Source organism: Trichosurus vulpecula, chromosome 7, assembly GCF_011100635.1.
Source record: "Trichosurus vulpecula isolate mTriVul1 chromosome 7, mTriVul1.pri, whole genome shotgun sequence".
Taxonomy (NCBI): Eukaryota; Metazoa; Chordata; class Mammalia; order Diprotodontia; family Phalangeridae; genus Trichosurus; species Trichosurus vulpecula.
In genome coordinates, this window is record NC_050579.1 from 137,101,432 (window position 1) to 137,117,755 (window position 16,324).

The 16,324-nt window shown below is 38.6% G+C and overlaps 1 protein-coding gene across 1 annotated transcript; it reads right to left on the bottom strand.

The window, feature by feature from the left end:
• Positions 1 to 270: 270 nt before the first annotated feature.
• HEY2 (hes related family bHLH transcription factor with YRPW motif 2) lies at positions 271 to 14,922 on the bottom strand. Its single transcript, XM_036765997.1, has 5 exons — positions 14,641 to 14,922; positions 12,315 to 12,393; positions 12,091 to 12,174; positions 8,967 to 9,048; positions 271 to 2,355 (listed from the first exon to the last, which is right to left on the bottom strand). Exons 1-5 carry the CDS (start codon positions 14,721 to 14,723, stop codon positions 1,661 to 1,663), a joined length of 1,023 nt encoding a protein of 340 aa, XP_036621892.1. The 5' UTR covers positions 14,724 to 14,922; the 3' UTR covers positions 271 to 1,660.
• Between the last annotated feature and the right edge of the window lie 1,402 nt (positions 14,923 to 16,324).

The window sequence follows — 16,324 nt, forward strand, 5'->3', positions numbered from 1 at the left end:
GGTCAGATAGGCTTGGAAGTTTCAGATTCAAGCAAATTACAACAAAAATGAGCTAAAATAATTTAGAAAAGGGAAAAGTCTTAGCTTAGATTATGAGGGAAACTAGGCTTAATTTTCAATCTACCTACATTTTTTCCATTCTGCAGTAGCAAACAATTTCAATTTATCCATAACAACAGTCAAAAAAAGAATTCATTTAATTAGTGATATGTAAAGACTTTTGCATAGAAAAAAGTTACAAAGTAATGCAAAAACCAAGACTAGGTACAGTATTTTTAAAACAAATATTTTAAAGTATATTTTGAATAATGTTTAACATTCTCATAATGTTTATTGCTTTCTCCACACAGCAGAGAAATCAAGTGCATAATACATGCTGTGTCTTTATTTTCCAAAACATAAAATCTCACGTGCTTGATTCAATGTATTAAGAGATTATTTTATGTCATAAAACAAAAGCAAAAAAAAAAAAAACCAAACCAAAACACCATTGTGTAGCACTATTTGTCTGGGTATGGACATAAAATAATTTACTGGCATTACACTGAATACATTCATCTTGGTTTGGAATCAGATGAAATTTGTGAATTTGGGAAAGAGCAACTTAAAAAAAAATAGTGCCTTTTCTTTTCCTAATGCTCCCTACCCATCTCATCATCTGTTGTCCCCAGAAATTACAATCTCCCTCATAGGTAACAGAAAGATTTTGCATGTTATCAGGAGGCAATGAAAAGTATATATAATATATATAAAAATAGTCCAAATGCAACTAAATAAGTTAATTTAACATCTTACAAAGGAGTTTTTTTGTATTGGCATGAATCAAATATCCTCCAGTGGGCACTCAGTAGGCAGTTACATACATATAGGTGCACTAATAAAGAAGCACCATATATTAAGCCAATTAAAAAAAAAGCGCCTGAAGGCTTGCAAGTGGTGCTGAATTGTTTGTTAATCCAAGCACTGATAGGATAATTGCTTATACCAACGCTATGCTAGATGTCACCACCTGGCAAGTCTGTACAAAGAAAGTAAACTAGGTAAGATAAAACTAGGCCTTTCAACCTGAAAATTATTTCTCAGCCACCCCTTTAAGCTAAATAAATCTGTTGGTTTTAACTCTTCTCTGGAAATGTATCAAATGTCTGTAGCCTAATGCAGTACTCCCCCCTTTTCATTTCTTAACCCATACCTCTCTACCTTCTTTTCATGTGCAATGTTATTCCTTTATGAAGAAAATATTTAATAGTTCAGGCACTTAAGAAACTTTAAATCATGTTGGGTTTTTTTTTCATCCAGCCTCAGGAGAATTCCATGGAGTATTTTCTTTCCTAACCCACAAACATGAAGATGTGTAGCTGGAAGATTATCTCTAGAATCTGTATATTTCCCTCATAAACTTTTAAACGGTAAAAAGAATGTGACATTTTCAAAAGCTCACTGATGTTGGTTAACAAGATGCCTAAAGCAAAAACAAAGAAGAAAACAGGTAATATCATTTCTTCTTGTGAGATGTGGGTCTAAAAACAGTGTTTTTTGTTTCTTGGTGGATTTTCAGGCATCTGTCATGGCTGCAGGGTGCAGGCCTTTAAGCTGACTCTGAAATGAAGGACATTCAGTTACTACTGCCAAAAGTCTAGTAGAAAGCTTCCAGGAAATATTAAAAAGCTCCAACTTCTGTCCCCCAGGGTCGGTAAGGTTTACTGTTTGTTCCACTGCCTGTCTGCTGGGGACTGGAAGTTGCTGACACAGATAAAGGTGGGCTGATGGCTGTTGCAGCTGCTACGGCTGCCGCTGCTGCATTCGGTGGGAGCATGGGGAATGCCCCGGCAAAGGAAAGGGGGAAGCTATGAGCAGCTGCTGTGGCTGCTGCAGCAGCAGCATGGACGGTAGCGGAGAGGGACAGGAGAGAAGTAGAGAGAGGGGGAACACAGGGAGCCACGCTGCCTGTGGAAGGCATTCGAAGCGCAGAGTCGGCATGAGCAAAAGTGGCAGTGAGAAGAGCGGAGCCGTGGGAAGGAGGAGGCACTTCTGATGCCGTGGATGGCCGACAAGGCGTGGTCTCTGAGGCATGCAGTCCGTGTTGTTGAAGCAAGGCTGTAGGGAGGTGGTGAAAAGCAGCTGTCCAATGATGCGGATGCAAAGGGTGATGATGGTGGTGGGCCATGGAGCTGGTCATGGCAGCTGCCTCCCTCTGAGACGCGCAGGTGCTGAGATGAGAAACAAGTCGAACTCTCAGGGGATCCGAGGTGTCCAGACCTTCCACTGAGCTCAGGTACCTTGCAACTTCAGTTAAGCATTCTCGAAATCCAATGCTCATGAAATCCATGGCCAGTGCATGGGCATCAAAATAACCTGAAAGATAGAATGGGGGAAGGAAAAAGAAAAAAAAGGTGGGAGAGGGAAAGAGTGAGAAAGGAGAAACAAAAAGCAGTGAGAGCAAATACCAGCTAATGTTCCACTTTGTCCTTGCTCAGATTTAGCGAGAATCTATTCCTTCTAAACACTTAGGACAGATATTTGTATTTTTAGCTTCAGAGAAGTTTTTTCAAAAGTGTATTTGGTAATTTACACATGTGACAAACTGCAGCAAGACAGTATGCAACAGCTCCTGCAACCAAGTATCATAGTGGGAAAAGAAATTAAGAACATTCATCTTTCAGACTCTTCAAAAAACATGCTATCACTCTTTTCTTGTGCTGTGGGAGAGCGGAATTCCATGGCAGGCCTTTTCATAGTAATAAGAGTTCTAGAGTCTGTCTCCTTTACATACAACATAGATTGAAGATTAAAGGGTCTGCCTATAACATCCTGCCCCTTTCTCTCTGGTGTTGGCCTTTATAACCTAGATGCTAAACACCACATACATTCTGACAGTCTGGGGACTTTCTTTAGCAATTTTATTAGGATGCTGTCTGCTTAGTAAAATTATAAGTGCATCTTGACATGTTGTATTACTTAACAGAAAACTGAAAACATCTTGTCAGTGCTCCTCATGAAGAAAAAAGTCTCAGTGGAAACAAAATGAGTTTTTTGTGTGTAATTCAGTTACTAATTTGAAGAGCTATATTAATCAGTTTTCTGCCAACCAGTACATGGCTTAATGGTATAAGATACCTAATGGAATTCTTAACTTCACTGAATTTCATTATAAATGCTGCTCATTCTTAAGCATAGTCCATTTGGTACTTTTCCAAGAACAGTCTAACGAGTGCATGTATATACACTCATACACAAACCTGAAATGAGTCTTCCAACTGGCTCAAAGGTGAGTCATACCATCATAACATGTGGACCTTAGATCATCTATTCTAACTCCCTTATTTTACAGGTGAGTAAACTGAAGCCAAGAGAGGCTAAGTGATTTGCCAAAGTTCACATGGGTAGTAAGTTGGACTAGGCCTCAGTTTATTTATTTAAGTGATATTGTGTTACTTATTTTCATATTACATATAATTCTTCTTAATCCTGATAACATCATCATAGTCTCAAGTCTGCCCAGGTTCTTATCATGTCATGCCTGAAATGTGGTTCAGGTTCCCTAATTAGTCACAGCCTCCAGTTTTTCTCCTCTACAAGTGACCCTCCACATACTTCTAGATCAGCTCTCCTGGAGTGCAGCTTTTATTTGCTACAACTTTCAATGGTTCCCCATCTGCTGTAGGATAAAGCCCAGACTCATTAGCCTGCTATCGAAGGCACTCCAGGAACTCAAATCTTCTAAACATGGAAGGAAGAATAGTATAATGCGCATGTGGCCATCTAGGTCCTTGCGTGCAGCCTTTTGACTGAGTCCAAATTTTACAGAACAAATCCTTTTATTAAGGGGATTTATTCTGTGAAGTTTGGATTTAGTCAAAGGGCTGCACTTGAGGACCTAGAGGTCCACATGTGACCTCAAAGCCACGGGTTCCCCACCCCTGGTAATAGAGCCTTGGACTTGGACTTAAGTTCAAATACTGCCTTAGAAACTTATGAGCTATAGGAGCCTGGGTAAATCACTTAAATTCTCTGGGATAGTTTCTTTACTTAAAAAAAAATATATTTTTAATTTATGGAATAAACCACAAGCAACAAGCATTTCCAAAACATAATATGATAAAAGATGACTGTGCACGAAACTGCAAATCTATTATGTACAACTTGCTATTCCTTTTAAATATAGAATAAAATAGTCACAGAAATTTCTTTTTTCCCTTTTTTTCTTTCCTCCTCTGCCCCCACCCTAGAGATGGCTACCATTAGACAGAAATATATATATATATATACATATATATATGTATATGTATGTATATGTGTATACATACATATATATGTGTGTGAAATTATCCTATACATATTTCTATTTATCAGTCCTTTCTCTGGATGCAGATAGCACCTTTCTTTATATGTCCTTTATAGTTAATTTGGGTACTTATAATAGTCAAAATAACTTATTCACTCAAAATTGTTCTTAAAACAATATTGCTGTTATTGTATACAGTGTTCTTGGTTCTTCAGTATTTCATGCAAGTCTCTCCGCATTTTCCAAAATCACTGGGCTCATCATTTCTTATAGCGCAGCAGTAGTCTATCACAATCACATACCACAACTTGTTCAGCCATTCCCCAATTGATAGGCATTCCTGCAATTTCCAGTTCTTTGCCACCACAAAGACCTGCTATAAACATTGAGAACAAATAGGCTCCCCCCACCCTCCTTTCCCTGGATATCTTCAGAAATAGACCAAGAAGTGGTATTGCTGTTAAAGGGTTATAGGCAGTTGCATAACTCTTTGGGCACAATTCCAGATGGCTCTCCAAAATGGTTGGATCAGTTCACAATTCCACCAGAAATGAATGTTTCTTTACCTCTTAAAAAATAAGAAGGGCTGGACTCAATGGTCTCTAAAGACTCCTAAAACCTATGATCCCATGAATGTAAAAGCCATGGTTCTTCCTACAATGCCACAGTTAATGTAAAACCATTCCTTTGTCAGAACATAATAACTAATGTATGTTAAGTAGAATAGATTACATATATCGGGGAAAACAGAGGCAATGTGACACAGTCGATAGAGTGCTGGGTATGGAGTCAGAAAGACCAGGGTTCAAATATCTCCAAACATACTTTTTAGCTGTGTTACCGTGGGCAAATCATTTAACCTCAATGGTCCTCAAACACATTCCTAGGATGTAAGGTTTTAGATAAATTATGATAAGGGTTGGTGAATGGGGTTCCCACACTGGGCATTCTATCCACTGATGAAATCATAGAAAAAAAAACAAAATTAGTGGACAATGATGGATAGATATGGGAGTAAATTCTCTACTTTGTTTCAGAGTAATCTTTAGAATTTGGGAATCCATGAAAAGAACATGGGCTCTGGAGCTAGAGGACCCAGGTTCAAATCTCATCTCTGGTGTCAATTACTTGTGTGATATCCTCACTTAACCTGCTGCAATTTCTTCATCTAAAAAATGAAGGGTGGGAATAGTCCTTTTCAGCTCTGGAGCTATGATCCTAGTATATAGTAGTGTTCTCTCTAACTTGGTTTAATGCCATTTCCAGTTATTTTTTCACCCTTAGGATGAAATATTTTCATGAACCTATGTATATATGTATATACATGTGTGTGTATGTAAGAGATAATGTAATCATACATAATTATCATCTTTTGTAACTACTTAACAGGGAAGAAATCCTTTGTGGCTTCTGTTATAAATGTCAATTGCTAGAAAGGTCCTAGATGACCACTTTTCAGGGCTGAGGTAGAAGAAATTCTTGTCCAGGTACAGGTTGGACTAGATGTCCTCTGAAGTCCCTTCTGACTCTGAGATTCCGTGACCATCATAACATTCTACATTCAAAACATTCTGGAGGACAGTCGTCCCATGTATTAAAAATTCCATACTTAGAACTACAAGTCTGGAATGTTGGAAACATATTTAGAGGTAAAAATAGATTTACCAAAAAAAATGTATGCCTAATAAATATAGGGGTGGGGAACCAGTGGCCTTAAGGCCACATATGGCCCTGTAGGTCCTCGAGTATGGCCCTTTGACTCAGTCCAGGCTCTTATTTGTGCCTCTGGGCGTAACCGTGACCGATTCAAAGGGCCACCCTAGAGGGCCACATGTGGCCTGAGGCTCCTTGGAGGTTCCCCACCCCTGAATTAGGCAAACTGAAAGGTACGAGATAAGTACAAAAGAAAGCTATGACTACCCCTAACATATTAATAGTGCTATTAACAAATTGCATTTTAGATCTGGAAGCAAAGATATTTCTGAAATAGAAGAGCCCTCAATGGAAAGTTCATTATCTTCTAAGTTCTCAAGTTAACAAAGTCATAAGGTGCAATCTCCCAAAGCAGTAAAATCAGAGGCAAGGGAATGAAGCATTATTCTAATTCGACAGAGCCCAAATGGTTTTAGAAACTAACATTACTCAGCTTGTTCACAGCTACAAAGGAAACAGAAGGTGAGCCAGTACAATTTATTCCAGAAACTCCCAGGAAATTTTCCTTTGTAGCCATAAATTGAATACATTCCAACACCATACTTTATTATATAACTTACAGACCTGAGTAGTTTGCTGTTTTTTAATGTTAACTAAAATAATACCAATGCCAAATGCAGACAGAAGTAAAAAAAAAAAAGTTGTTAAAAAAAGTTAGAACCTAGTCACAGCCCAAGGCTGAAATTCTTTGACAAAGGATGTTCTATCAGCTAAGAGACATGATAACTGCCTATTTCTTCCCCAAACCTTTATGCATCACCTACCTAACTAGTTTTTAAATTACCTACCAGGAACAGACAGTATGAACTTTGTAAAAAAAAAAATAAACGTTCTCTCTTAAGGCAAACTTCAGAATTGTAGGACTCAAAATGATAAACCATTCAAATATAAGAAAGCCAGTCACATTTCGAGGAAGTACAGCTAGAATTTTATTTTGTATTGCGGTTATCTGTGATTTTATCTTACTTATTCTCCAGCTAGACTGCAAACTCCTTGAAGGAAGGATTTTGTTTCGTCTAAATCCTGCCATTTTTCCTGGTATCTAGTACTGTGCTCTGTGTACAGTGATAATTTTAATGAGCCAAAAAGAGAATAGAAGAGGCTAAATTTTTAATTTTGTACCTAAGAAAAGCAATGGAGGTACAAGAAATTTCTAATAATAGTTACCTTTGTTCCCAACATTTCTATCTTAGAATCTGTATGAAATAAGGAAATATGCTCTTTTATAATCTAAGTTCACAAGATCATAGATCTATATCTAGCAGGAGCCTTAGAGGTCATATAATCAATCTCTTCATTTTACTGATAAAAAAACTGAAGCCAAGAAAATGACTTGCCCAAGATGACACAGCTAGTAAGCAAGAATTCATGTTCAGCTACTTTTAACTCCTAGTTCCTAGCTCTTTCCAGTAAATCTAATGGCTTTCCTGGCTTCTACCAGAGATTTTAAGCAGAGGCTGAAAAAAAAAAGGTCCTTTCTAACTTAGTCTGGCCCTATTAAGGTCAGAGCTTTTTATTTGACCTTAATAGGTCCAGACTCTATTCATCAGCAAAAATAAAGTCAGAAGGGACCTCAGAGGTCCTTAGTCAAACCCCTACTTAAAAGTATGATTCCTCCCTATAACATTCCTGATAAGCAGTTATGGAGCCTCTCTTTGAACAGCCACAAGGACAGGGCATATATCTTATCCTTCTGGTTTACATTTTTGTAAAACAGGAATCAAGGTTTTATTCATTATGCCTAACTTTAGTAATAATAATAACACTTATATGGTGTTTACTATGTACCAGGCACTGTGCTAAGTACTTTACATTTATTATCTCATTTGATTCTCACAACAACCCTGGGAGGTAGGTGCTAGTAATTATCCTCATTGTATAGATAAGAAAACTGAGCCAAACAGAAGTTAAGTGACTTGCCCAGGGTTGCAACTAGTGTCTGAGGTTGGATCTTACTTTTATGACTACCTAGCACTTCACAGTTTGCAAAGGCCTTTGGTCCACAACAACTCTGTGAGGTAGGTAGTACAGTTGCTTTTATTGCTATTTTAAGTGAGTTATCCTTGTCCCACAGTAAGTGGTATGATAGGACTGAACCCCAGGCCTCCTGACTAAACTTCGTCCACTGTCCTTTACAGTTACACCAATCAGTACTTGGGAGGGTAAGGCCTGAGAGAAATCATACAGTATGAGTATTCCCTAAACAGCTTTATACGGTGGTTAATGGACATGACCTTTAAGAGGGAAACAGTCATACAAAGGCTACATATAAAACCTGAGGGATGTGCATGTAAGGCAATTGGAGTGTTTATAGGTCCTCTGTCCCTTAGTAGGTGAATTTTAGGTCTTTTAAAAAAAGAGATCCCTGATAGAAGTATTTCCTTCTTACCTTCATTAAACTACTGCCCAGCCCATTCCCCATAGTACCTAAAACTGGGGCCTGGAACCTGGAGATAGTTATTTCCATTAATTGTGGGAAATACAGGTTTATTATAGGTTATTTAAAATAGCTTTCTACTCCCCTCCACCCTGCACCAAACAAAAGCTATCCAAAACAACAAAGAATTTTCACTTCCTTTCAGATACCTACATCATATCAAATTCTAGCACTGGTTTTGGTGCAGCCTAATGGTTGTTGCCAACCTCCTGTTTATGTTTGGATGTTTGTGTGTTTGTTTTGTCTCCCAGTGCAGATTTCAGTGCTCTTCTGAAGCCCCAAACAAATCTCTGACTGGGCTGCCCGTGAATGAAGCCTTTACTCCCACAGTGTTATGAAAGCAAACACAAGCCCAGGGTCAAGTGTTTCTTTTGTTCCAGCAGTCCTTTCCCACGAGTTTAATCCTGCCATTAGCATTGATTTCCACTGCTTTAATCTGGGACTGCCCATCCCAGCATGTTAAAGAACTGTTCAGCTCTGGGTTTACAATATTTAAATTTTAAAAAAAGGTGCAGAGAGAAAGTGACTTACTTTTACCTCCTGTTGCTTGAAGCATCTTCAAATGATCCACTGTCATTTGTAGTATTTCTGCTTTTTCCAATTTTGCAGATCCCTTGAAGAAAATAATAAAGCCTTACAAATCCTGTAGATTCTAATTTAGTATATTGTTCATTGAACTTAATGTTACGGTTTTAATTTTCTTTGATATCAGAGCATTATTAGTTTAATTTTCTTCCCAAAATATATCTCAGATGCCTATCAGACTTCATAGTATATCACTGAATAGCTGTAACTATTCATACTATGCCATAGCTTGTAATACTTACTTATCATATCTACTTTTAAAGAATGACTGGAAGACTAATAAAATAATTCGTCTTATAAAAGACTTTTAGAACCTGGAAAAACTTACATGAACTGATACTGAGTGAAGTGAGCAGGACCAGGAGAACATTGTACACAGTAACAGCAACATTATGAAATGACTAACTTTGATAGACTTAGCTCTTCTCAGCAATTCACAAGGATCTAAGACAACTCCAAAAGACTCATGATGGAAAATGCTATCCACATCTAGAAAAAGAACTATGGAGTCTGAATGCACATTGAAGCATACTATTTGTGCTTTTTTCCCCTTTGTTTCTTCTTTCTTGTGGTTCCTCCCATTGGTCCTAATTCTTCTTTACAACATGACTAATGTGGAAATATGTTTAATACGAATATATAGAGAGCCTATATCAGATTGCATACTGTCTTGGAGAGGGGAAAGGAGAAGGAGGGGGAGAAAACTGAGAATTCAAAAGCTTATGGAAGTGAATGTTTAAAACTAAACATAAATTAGTTAATTAAAAAAATAAAAGCTTACCTCATGAAATGCAAAAAATAAATAAAAGGCTTTTAGGTATATTGACAAATATCATATGTTTCTATGCATATTAAAATACTGAATTAAAAACTGTACAGTTGTATAGGATAAAAAGCTTTGCATCTATTTTTTACCTTAGGAAAAAATGTCCTTTGCTGTACTTTGGATGTTAAAATAGTATTATAGGTTATTGTAAGGTTATTACTTATTATAAGATACAATGTACACATGACTTTAATGACTTTGCCCTTAAAACTGATTTTTAAAAAAAAAAAAAAACAACTTTTAAATGGAAAATGATTTTGCCATTAAAGTAACCCGCTAGCTCCTTATCAGCAAAGTCCCTCCCTGGATGAAAGAAAAAAAAACCAAAACCCAAAAAACCCCCAAATTTAAAAAAACAAAACAAAACACCTTTTCAGTTTTGACCAGCAGGTGTCACTCTGTGTATCAGTATCCAAAAGATGAGAAGAAAACTCAAGTTCTAATCTGGATAGTATTTTAAATTCTTAAGGATCTTTGAATCATTTTTTAAAAGATGTGATAGTTTCTCTATAATTGAATTAGATAGAAGTACTTTTCCCCCCATTATTTATTTGTATATGCATCCTCTTAATTAGACTGTGAGCTCCTTCAGAGTAGAATCTTAGACATTTAAAAATGTTGAAATTATTTCCTTGTAAAGATACCTATAAAAAGCCACTTGAACACACAGATATCTCTTAAGGCTGCTTGACTTCCCAGCAAAAACTGGATGGATAATGTATAACATATTAAATTCTTATGTTTTCAAAACAGAGGCTAAGATTTGGTTTCGATTTCTAAGCTTTACTTGTTTTAAATGGATAGTACCAGAACTCAGTCCATAGTGAGGGTCCACAAGTTACTTAATTCCATGAAAGAATATTCTTCTAATCATACTATGACAAGTTCTAACTCTCTGTTCTTGGTAACCAAACTCTGCAAATGCGAGACCCATGTGTTTATAATAACTTACTGCCAGAGAAAAGAGGTTTGTTTTTTAAAGCTTAAGTTGTTTTAAGTCAATATTTAAGAAAAATCTAACAAACCAAAAAAATTCCTAAACCAAGTGATCCTAATAACTGTGGACAGACTTTCAGTAATCAGAACATTTTTTTAAAAAGCATTGATAATTGATATTTTAATAACAGCATAGAGGGATTCAAAGCATTCCTCATCAAAATTACTTTTATTTTTTTTACATTACTTTTCCCCTTATTTAAAGACTCAGGATATAGAATGAGTGTCTTTTTGGTAGCTTTTCCCCCATTAAGAATTTATAATTAATAGTGTATTACATGCTGTACTTTTTCTCAGTGTTAATCTTTTCCATAGAGTCGGTACAAGTAGTTTCACTGAGAGTGACTAATAACTCAAAACTGCAGTTTCTGGGTATTTTCCAAGGGCTTTGTAGGGGTTGTATTATAATGTTTGTGGTGTTCATGAAATAAACAATAAAATGGAACAAATAACTGTTGTCTCATACCCGGTTTGAACTAAATTGAAAATATTTCCATCATATGTTTCTGTCCTTTGAAAGATGCTCTCTGGTGTCTGTGCTGCCAGCAGACTTGAATAGGTAGTTTAAACATGACTTTTCTTGACCCATGAAGCAAGCAACTTTGAAACTGACCAGTGCTCTACTTTCTTATTTGTGCATAGGGCTTTTTATTTTTTTAAAGGTGTATTTCTATTCTGAGCACGGTTAATTACATGCTCAAGTTTGACCATACCAGACTTTTAAAAGGATGCTTCAAATCAAATAGGCTAATAACAAGGAATTAAAATGAAAGTAAATGGCTTGGTAAATCAATTTATACTTTGAGATTGTGGGTTAGATATGCTATTTCTGGGGTTGCTGTCTTTTTTAATAAGAAAAAGTGTTTAAATAAAAAAAAACACAGTTTGAGACAGAAGTGTAATTTACATTTCATTCTTTTTTGAAGCATACTGCATGCAGCACATTTTTAAACAAAACCACTACTGGTATTCATAGAAAGAACAGAGAAAGCATGAACACTCCTACCCTTAAGGGAAAAAGAAGCAAAAGAATGGAAATGTTTTTCGGCTTCATGACGGATTATGTTTTTAATAGTTTTGCCACAACAAAGCATTTTATTGAAATGGCTGCTTTGTGCCAGATCAGGACACATACACTATTATTTTAATGAGCCTTAACAAGAACCCACATTACCAGATGAGAGAATCTGTGTGTGTGTGTGTGAGAGCGCACATACACAAATTTTAAGAGGGGGGAAAGCAACTTACTTGTTTTTCAAAAGCAGTTGGCACAAGTCTTCTCAACTCAGATAAACTGTTATTTATCCGATCGCGACGCCTTTTCTCTATAATCTATCCAAAAGGAAAAAAAAAAACCACAAGAAAATTTATGAATGCGTAAATAGTGAAATCACGAATAGTGGAAAGATACAACGTTACATGTTAGACTGATTTGGTGAAATCAAAGAAAGGGGGAAAAACAGTACACATACCCCTCTTCTTTTCTTTCTGGCCATAATCTGAGATGTTGTTGTCGGAGAATTTGATCGAATCACAGAGCCCGTACTTTGCCTATGAAACAGTAAGAATGTGTCAGGTGCTACATAACACAATGATTGTTCCTTGTGGGTACCTGATGCCACCTATTAAATATTCAGCGATTACACTACTCCCCTAAGTGTTTAGTCCTTTATTCTTAACTCTTCCTTCATTTCTACCACGTTTTGCTTTTTAGGCCTTCAGGTCTCTCTCTAGGTTTGAATTACATCTTTTAATGGATAGTCTTGGCATCAAGGCCATAAGAGAACACTATTTTGAGCATCTACCTATAACTCACTGAAACAACTATGGAAAGACTTAGTGAAAAGTATGTAGGTTTAGATACTCCATAGTTCTACATGACAGATTTTTTCCAAAAGTCAGCTAACGTCTGACAGCATTTCCCTCTCTGGCATTGGATAAAGCAAAGCTATTTTAAAATAAAGGTCACATTAAAGTCTTGCTATCAAACAGATACAGTCTGGTCATGTGTCACTAGCATTCTCCCTTAGATCCAATTATTAAAATAAACAAAAGCTATCTTATTTTATTTCTTAGCACACAAAAAAGCAAACTTTGATATGTACCTAACTCCAGAATACTATGAGTCAAATAAGTTATTAACACACATTCATCAGACTAAAGGCGAATGGCCAGATAAACCTGCTTTACTCTGAAAATGAATCTGGGCCCTATAGTTGAAAACCTTTGAGTCTTCAAGTCTAGGTTTAAACCTACCTATAAAGTCTGGGAACTGCCTCCTTGACTTCACTGTCTCATTCATTTTGTGGTCACTCTTAATTAGTAAGTCACTTCTTTTTTCATAATGTACCAGTATCATACATCTTAAGTTCATGAATTTGCTGTTTTTATTATTTGTGGTTTCCTTTCAGAAATGGTCAGAACTGCTTCCTATCTCAGAATTCCACTGTAACTAGCCCCCCTCCTTCCTCTTCACCCCTACCTCAAACATTCCTCCTTTTCTTCAATGTCTTCTGTACCTTCAGCCTCATTTTTGAGCTATGACATACTGCACTTTGGGAAATAACTAGATAAGACAGATGAGCAATTTTCCAAGTTTTTAGTCTCAGGACACTTTTATACTCAAATATTATTGAGGACTACCAAAAACTTTTATTTATAGGGGTTATCTATCCATGTTTACTGTATTAGAAATCAAAATATCATTAAAATATCTTGAATTATTATGAAATAAGTTTTGACCTCAAAGACCCCTGCATCTTCAGATAACACTTTGAGAACTACTGGGAGCAGAAGAGTTTTTAAACTTTTCAAATATCTCTGGCTTTGTGGTGTTTGGATTGCTGTGAAAATACCAAAGAAAAGTAATTTTCAAGAGGCAAGAATCCTGACCTCTGAACGACACTTAGTTGAAGGTAAATAATTTAACAGCTCCTGGGAATGCTAATTAGAAGCAATTATAACTTGACCTGCATTGGCACTAAAATGCCAGGTAACTCTGTCATGTGAAGTGGTGATTTGTTTTCTACTAACATGACCCAACTCTTTTTCAGCCCTAATAATCATGCTGATACCAGAGTGAAAACGATGATGCCTGAAAGCACCCTTATAACAGAAGGTCATTTTATTTCTGGATTGCTAAAGTCACAAATGCTTATTCCACAAAGTGCCACCTAGCCAAGTCCGGACATTCTAAAATCACCTCAAAATTTCTAGTGAACATTTTTTAACTATTCGGTGAAAAGAGGAAAAAGTAACCATCCTGTTTTTCCTGTTTCTGCAGTCCCATTTTCGAAAGGGCTCCAGACTGGACCTTCAGGAGCTGGGACACCGGAGGTTTACCTAGTCCTTTGCAAAGCCACTAGTGGGGTTATGACAGCTGACTGTGCTACAGGTGATCCATAGCCTCCGAAGTCAATGGCTCATTAAATCTCTCACAACAGGCATATTTCAGAACGTCTCACCTTCCTCTTGTTCCACCCCACCCCCAAAGGATTACCCCCCCCAATCCTCAAAAACAATACAATGCCCCATAAAACTCCCTAATACCACTACTCAACTAAACAGGAATGGCTTCACAGGCAAAAGTTTTCTGGTCTCTTCCAGGATGCCCAGGAGGTAGATACTCCCCGAGATTTCGCAAGAGATGCTCACTCACATTAGGAGTTTCCCACAAAGCCTTTGCCACGCTGGAAGGTTAGGGGACCCACCTTCGTCCAGCTCCAGCCACCTCTAGAACAGCTCCCATGGGGAGAAACCCCTTCCCAGCTCCCCACCACCTGAGCTACTGACACTCACCCCGAGTAATTGTTTTCGCTTCCCACGTCTATCGTCTCATCCATGTCGCTGTCTGAGGTAGTTTCCTCACAAGGTCGCTTCATCTTGGCGAACCGGGGGAGATGCACGAGGCCGGTTAATGAGGAATAAATACCCACCCGGGTGCTTTTCTTTTTCTCCTCTTCCCCCCCCCACCCCTCCCCGCCGTGGTCCGCAGCGTAGCGCAGAGCCTGGCGAGCGCTGCACGACGGCGGTGGCTGCAGCGGTCTGTTCCTGCTTGCTCTTTCCCACGCTGCAATCCCCACCTCCAGCGAGCGCAAGTGCCCAGTCTCCAGGCACGCCCCCTTCCCCCCCCCCCCCCCCCGCGTTCTGTCCCGGGTGTAACCCCATCCTCCCCCCTCCCCCACGGCTTGGCTCCCCCGCAGGCGCCGCCTATTGGACCGAAAAGCTCCTGATGGGCAGCATCAGCCCGCCCCCTCACAGAGTCGGGGGCGCTCGGGATTGGCTGGAGAACGAGAGGCGATCGGGACGGGAGGGGTACAGGGGGACTGGGAGGAGGGGTGTCCTTTGCGAAAGCTTAGAGCCAGTGGGTAGTTTCCAAGCGTGGGAAAGCAGCCGCTGCACCTCCGGTCCCTGGGAGCTGCGGGCGGGGAAAGGCGCAGTCGGGTCGACCCCGTGGCGAGTGTTACCGCATTTCTCAGCTCGATGTAGGGAAGTTGTGCTGACGCCGAGACTGAGGATCAGGTGTTGAGTGCAAGACTTTTGGTTTCGGCAACCCTCCCCTCTCCCCCCGCCCCCAGCCCCACCCCGGTCACTTTCGGTCCCAAAGTTTCTGGGCTATGTTTAAAGAATAACTTCAAACGCGTGGCTCTGTGTGTGCGTGCGTACTTGTGTTTGTGTGTGCGCGCGCGTTTGGCAGGAGTCACAGTAAAAGGGAGACTGCCCCTCTGGGCTTTCCCCCATCCGGATCCGTGGTTCGAAAGCTCGCGCTCACATGATCACTGCCTCATCTTGTAGACCTTTTATCCTCCTGTTCTCTTAAAACTTTTCTATCAGAGGTGCGTTTTTCTCTCCCTAAATTTCCATTGCTTCTCCAGCGCAGAATATTTGGGAACATATGGTTCGCTCAAAGGAGACTGGAATCCAGATTTCCTGGGATGGTCGGAAGAACTATCATGTTATAGAATAGTTCGATTTCTTCCTTAACTGTATTTACACGTCTTTAAAAGCACCTAATTATGTGTGATTCATACGCTTTTTGGGGGGGTTGCATTTTCATTTTCCCGCCGTGGGGCGAAGGTATACGCAAACTGGAAGGTGACCCTAAGTGATGCACCTAGTGACATGGAGAACTGAGGAAATGGATAATTCAGGATTTACTTCGAGCCAGGAAAATCCAAATACCTGGAGCTAGAAAAGTTTTGGAAATTTGATTTTGTTTGTACACCCACATAGTTGTCTCAGTTTTCCGTAACAGTGGGCAGGCAGTCAGAGTAAAGGATTTGGGTGAATCGAGCAATGGAAAATAGGGGAAAGCAGTGTCTGTGAACTTAGTATTTACAGTGAATTTTTTTGGTCAAACAATTTAAAAAATCACTTTCTAAGACCCTGATCCAGTTTCTTCCACATTTTCTAAAACTTTATATTTTTGAAAGGAATTTTAAACTGCACTTTTCAAGTAACTGAAAATACTATTCAAACCGGC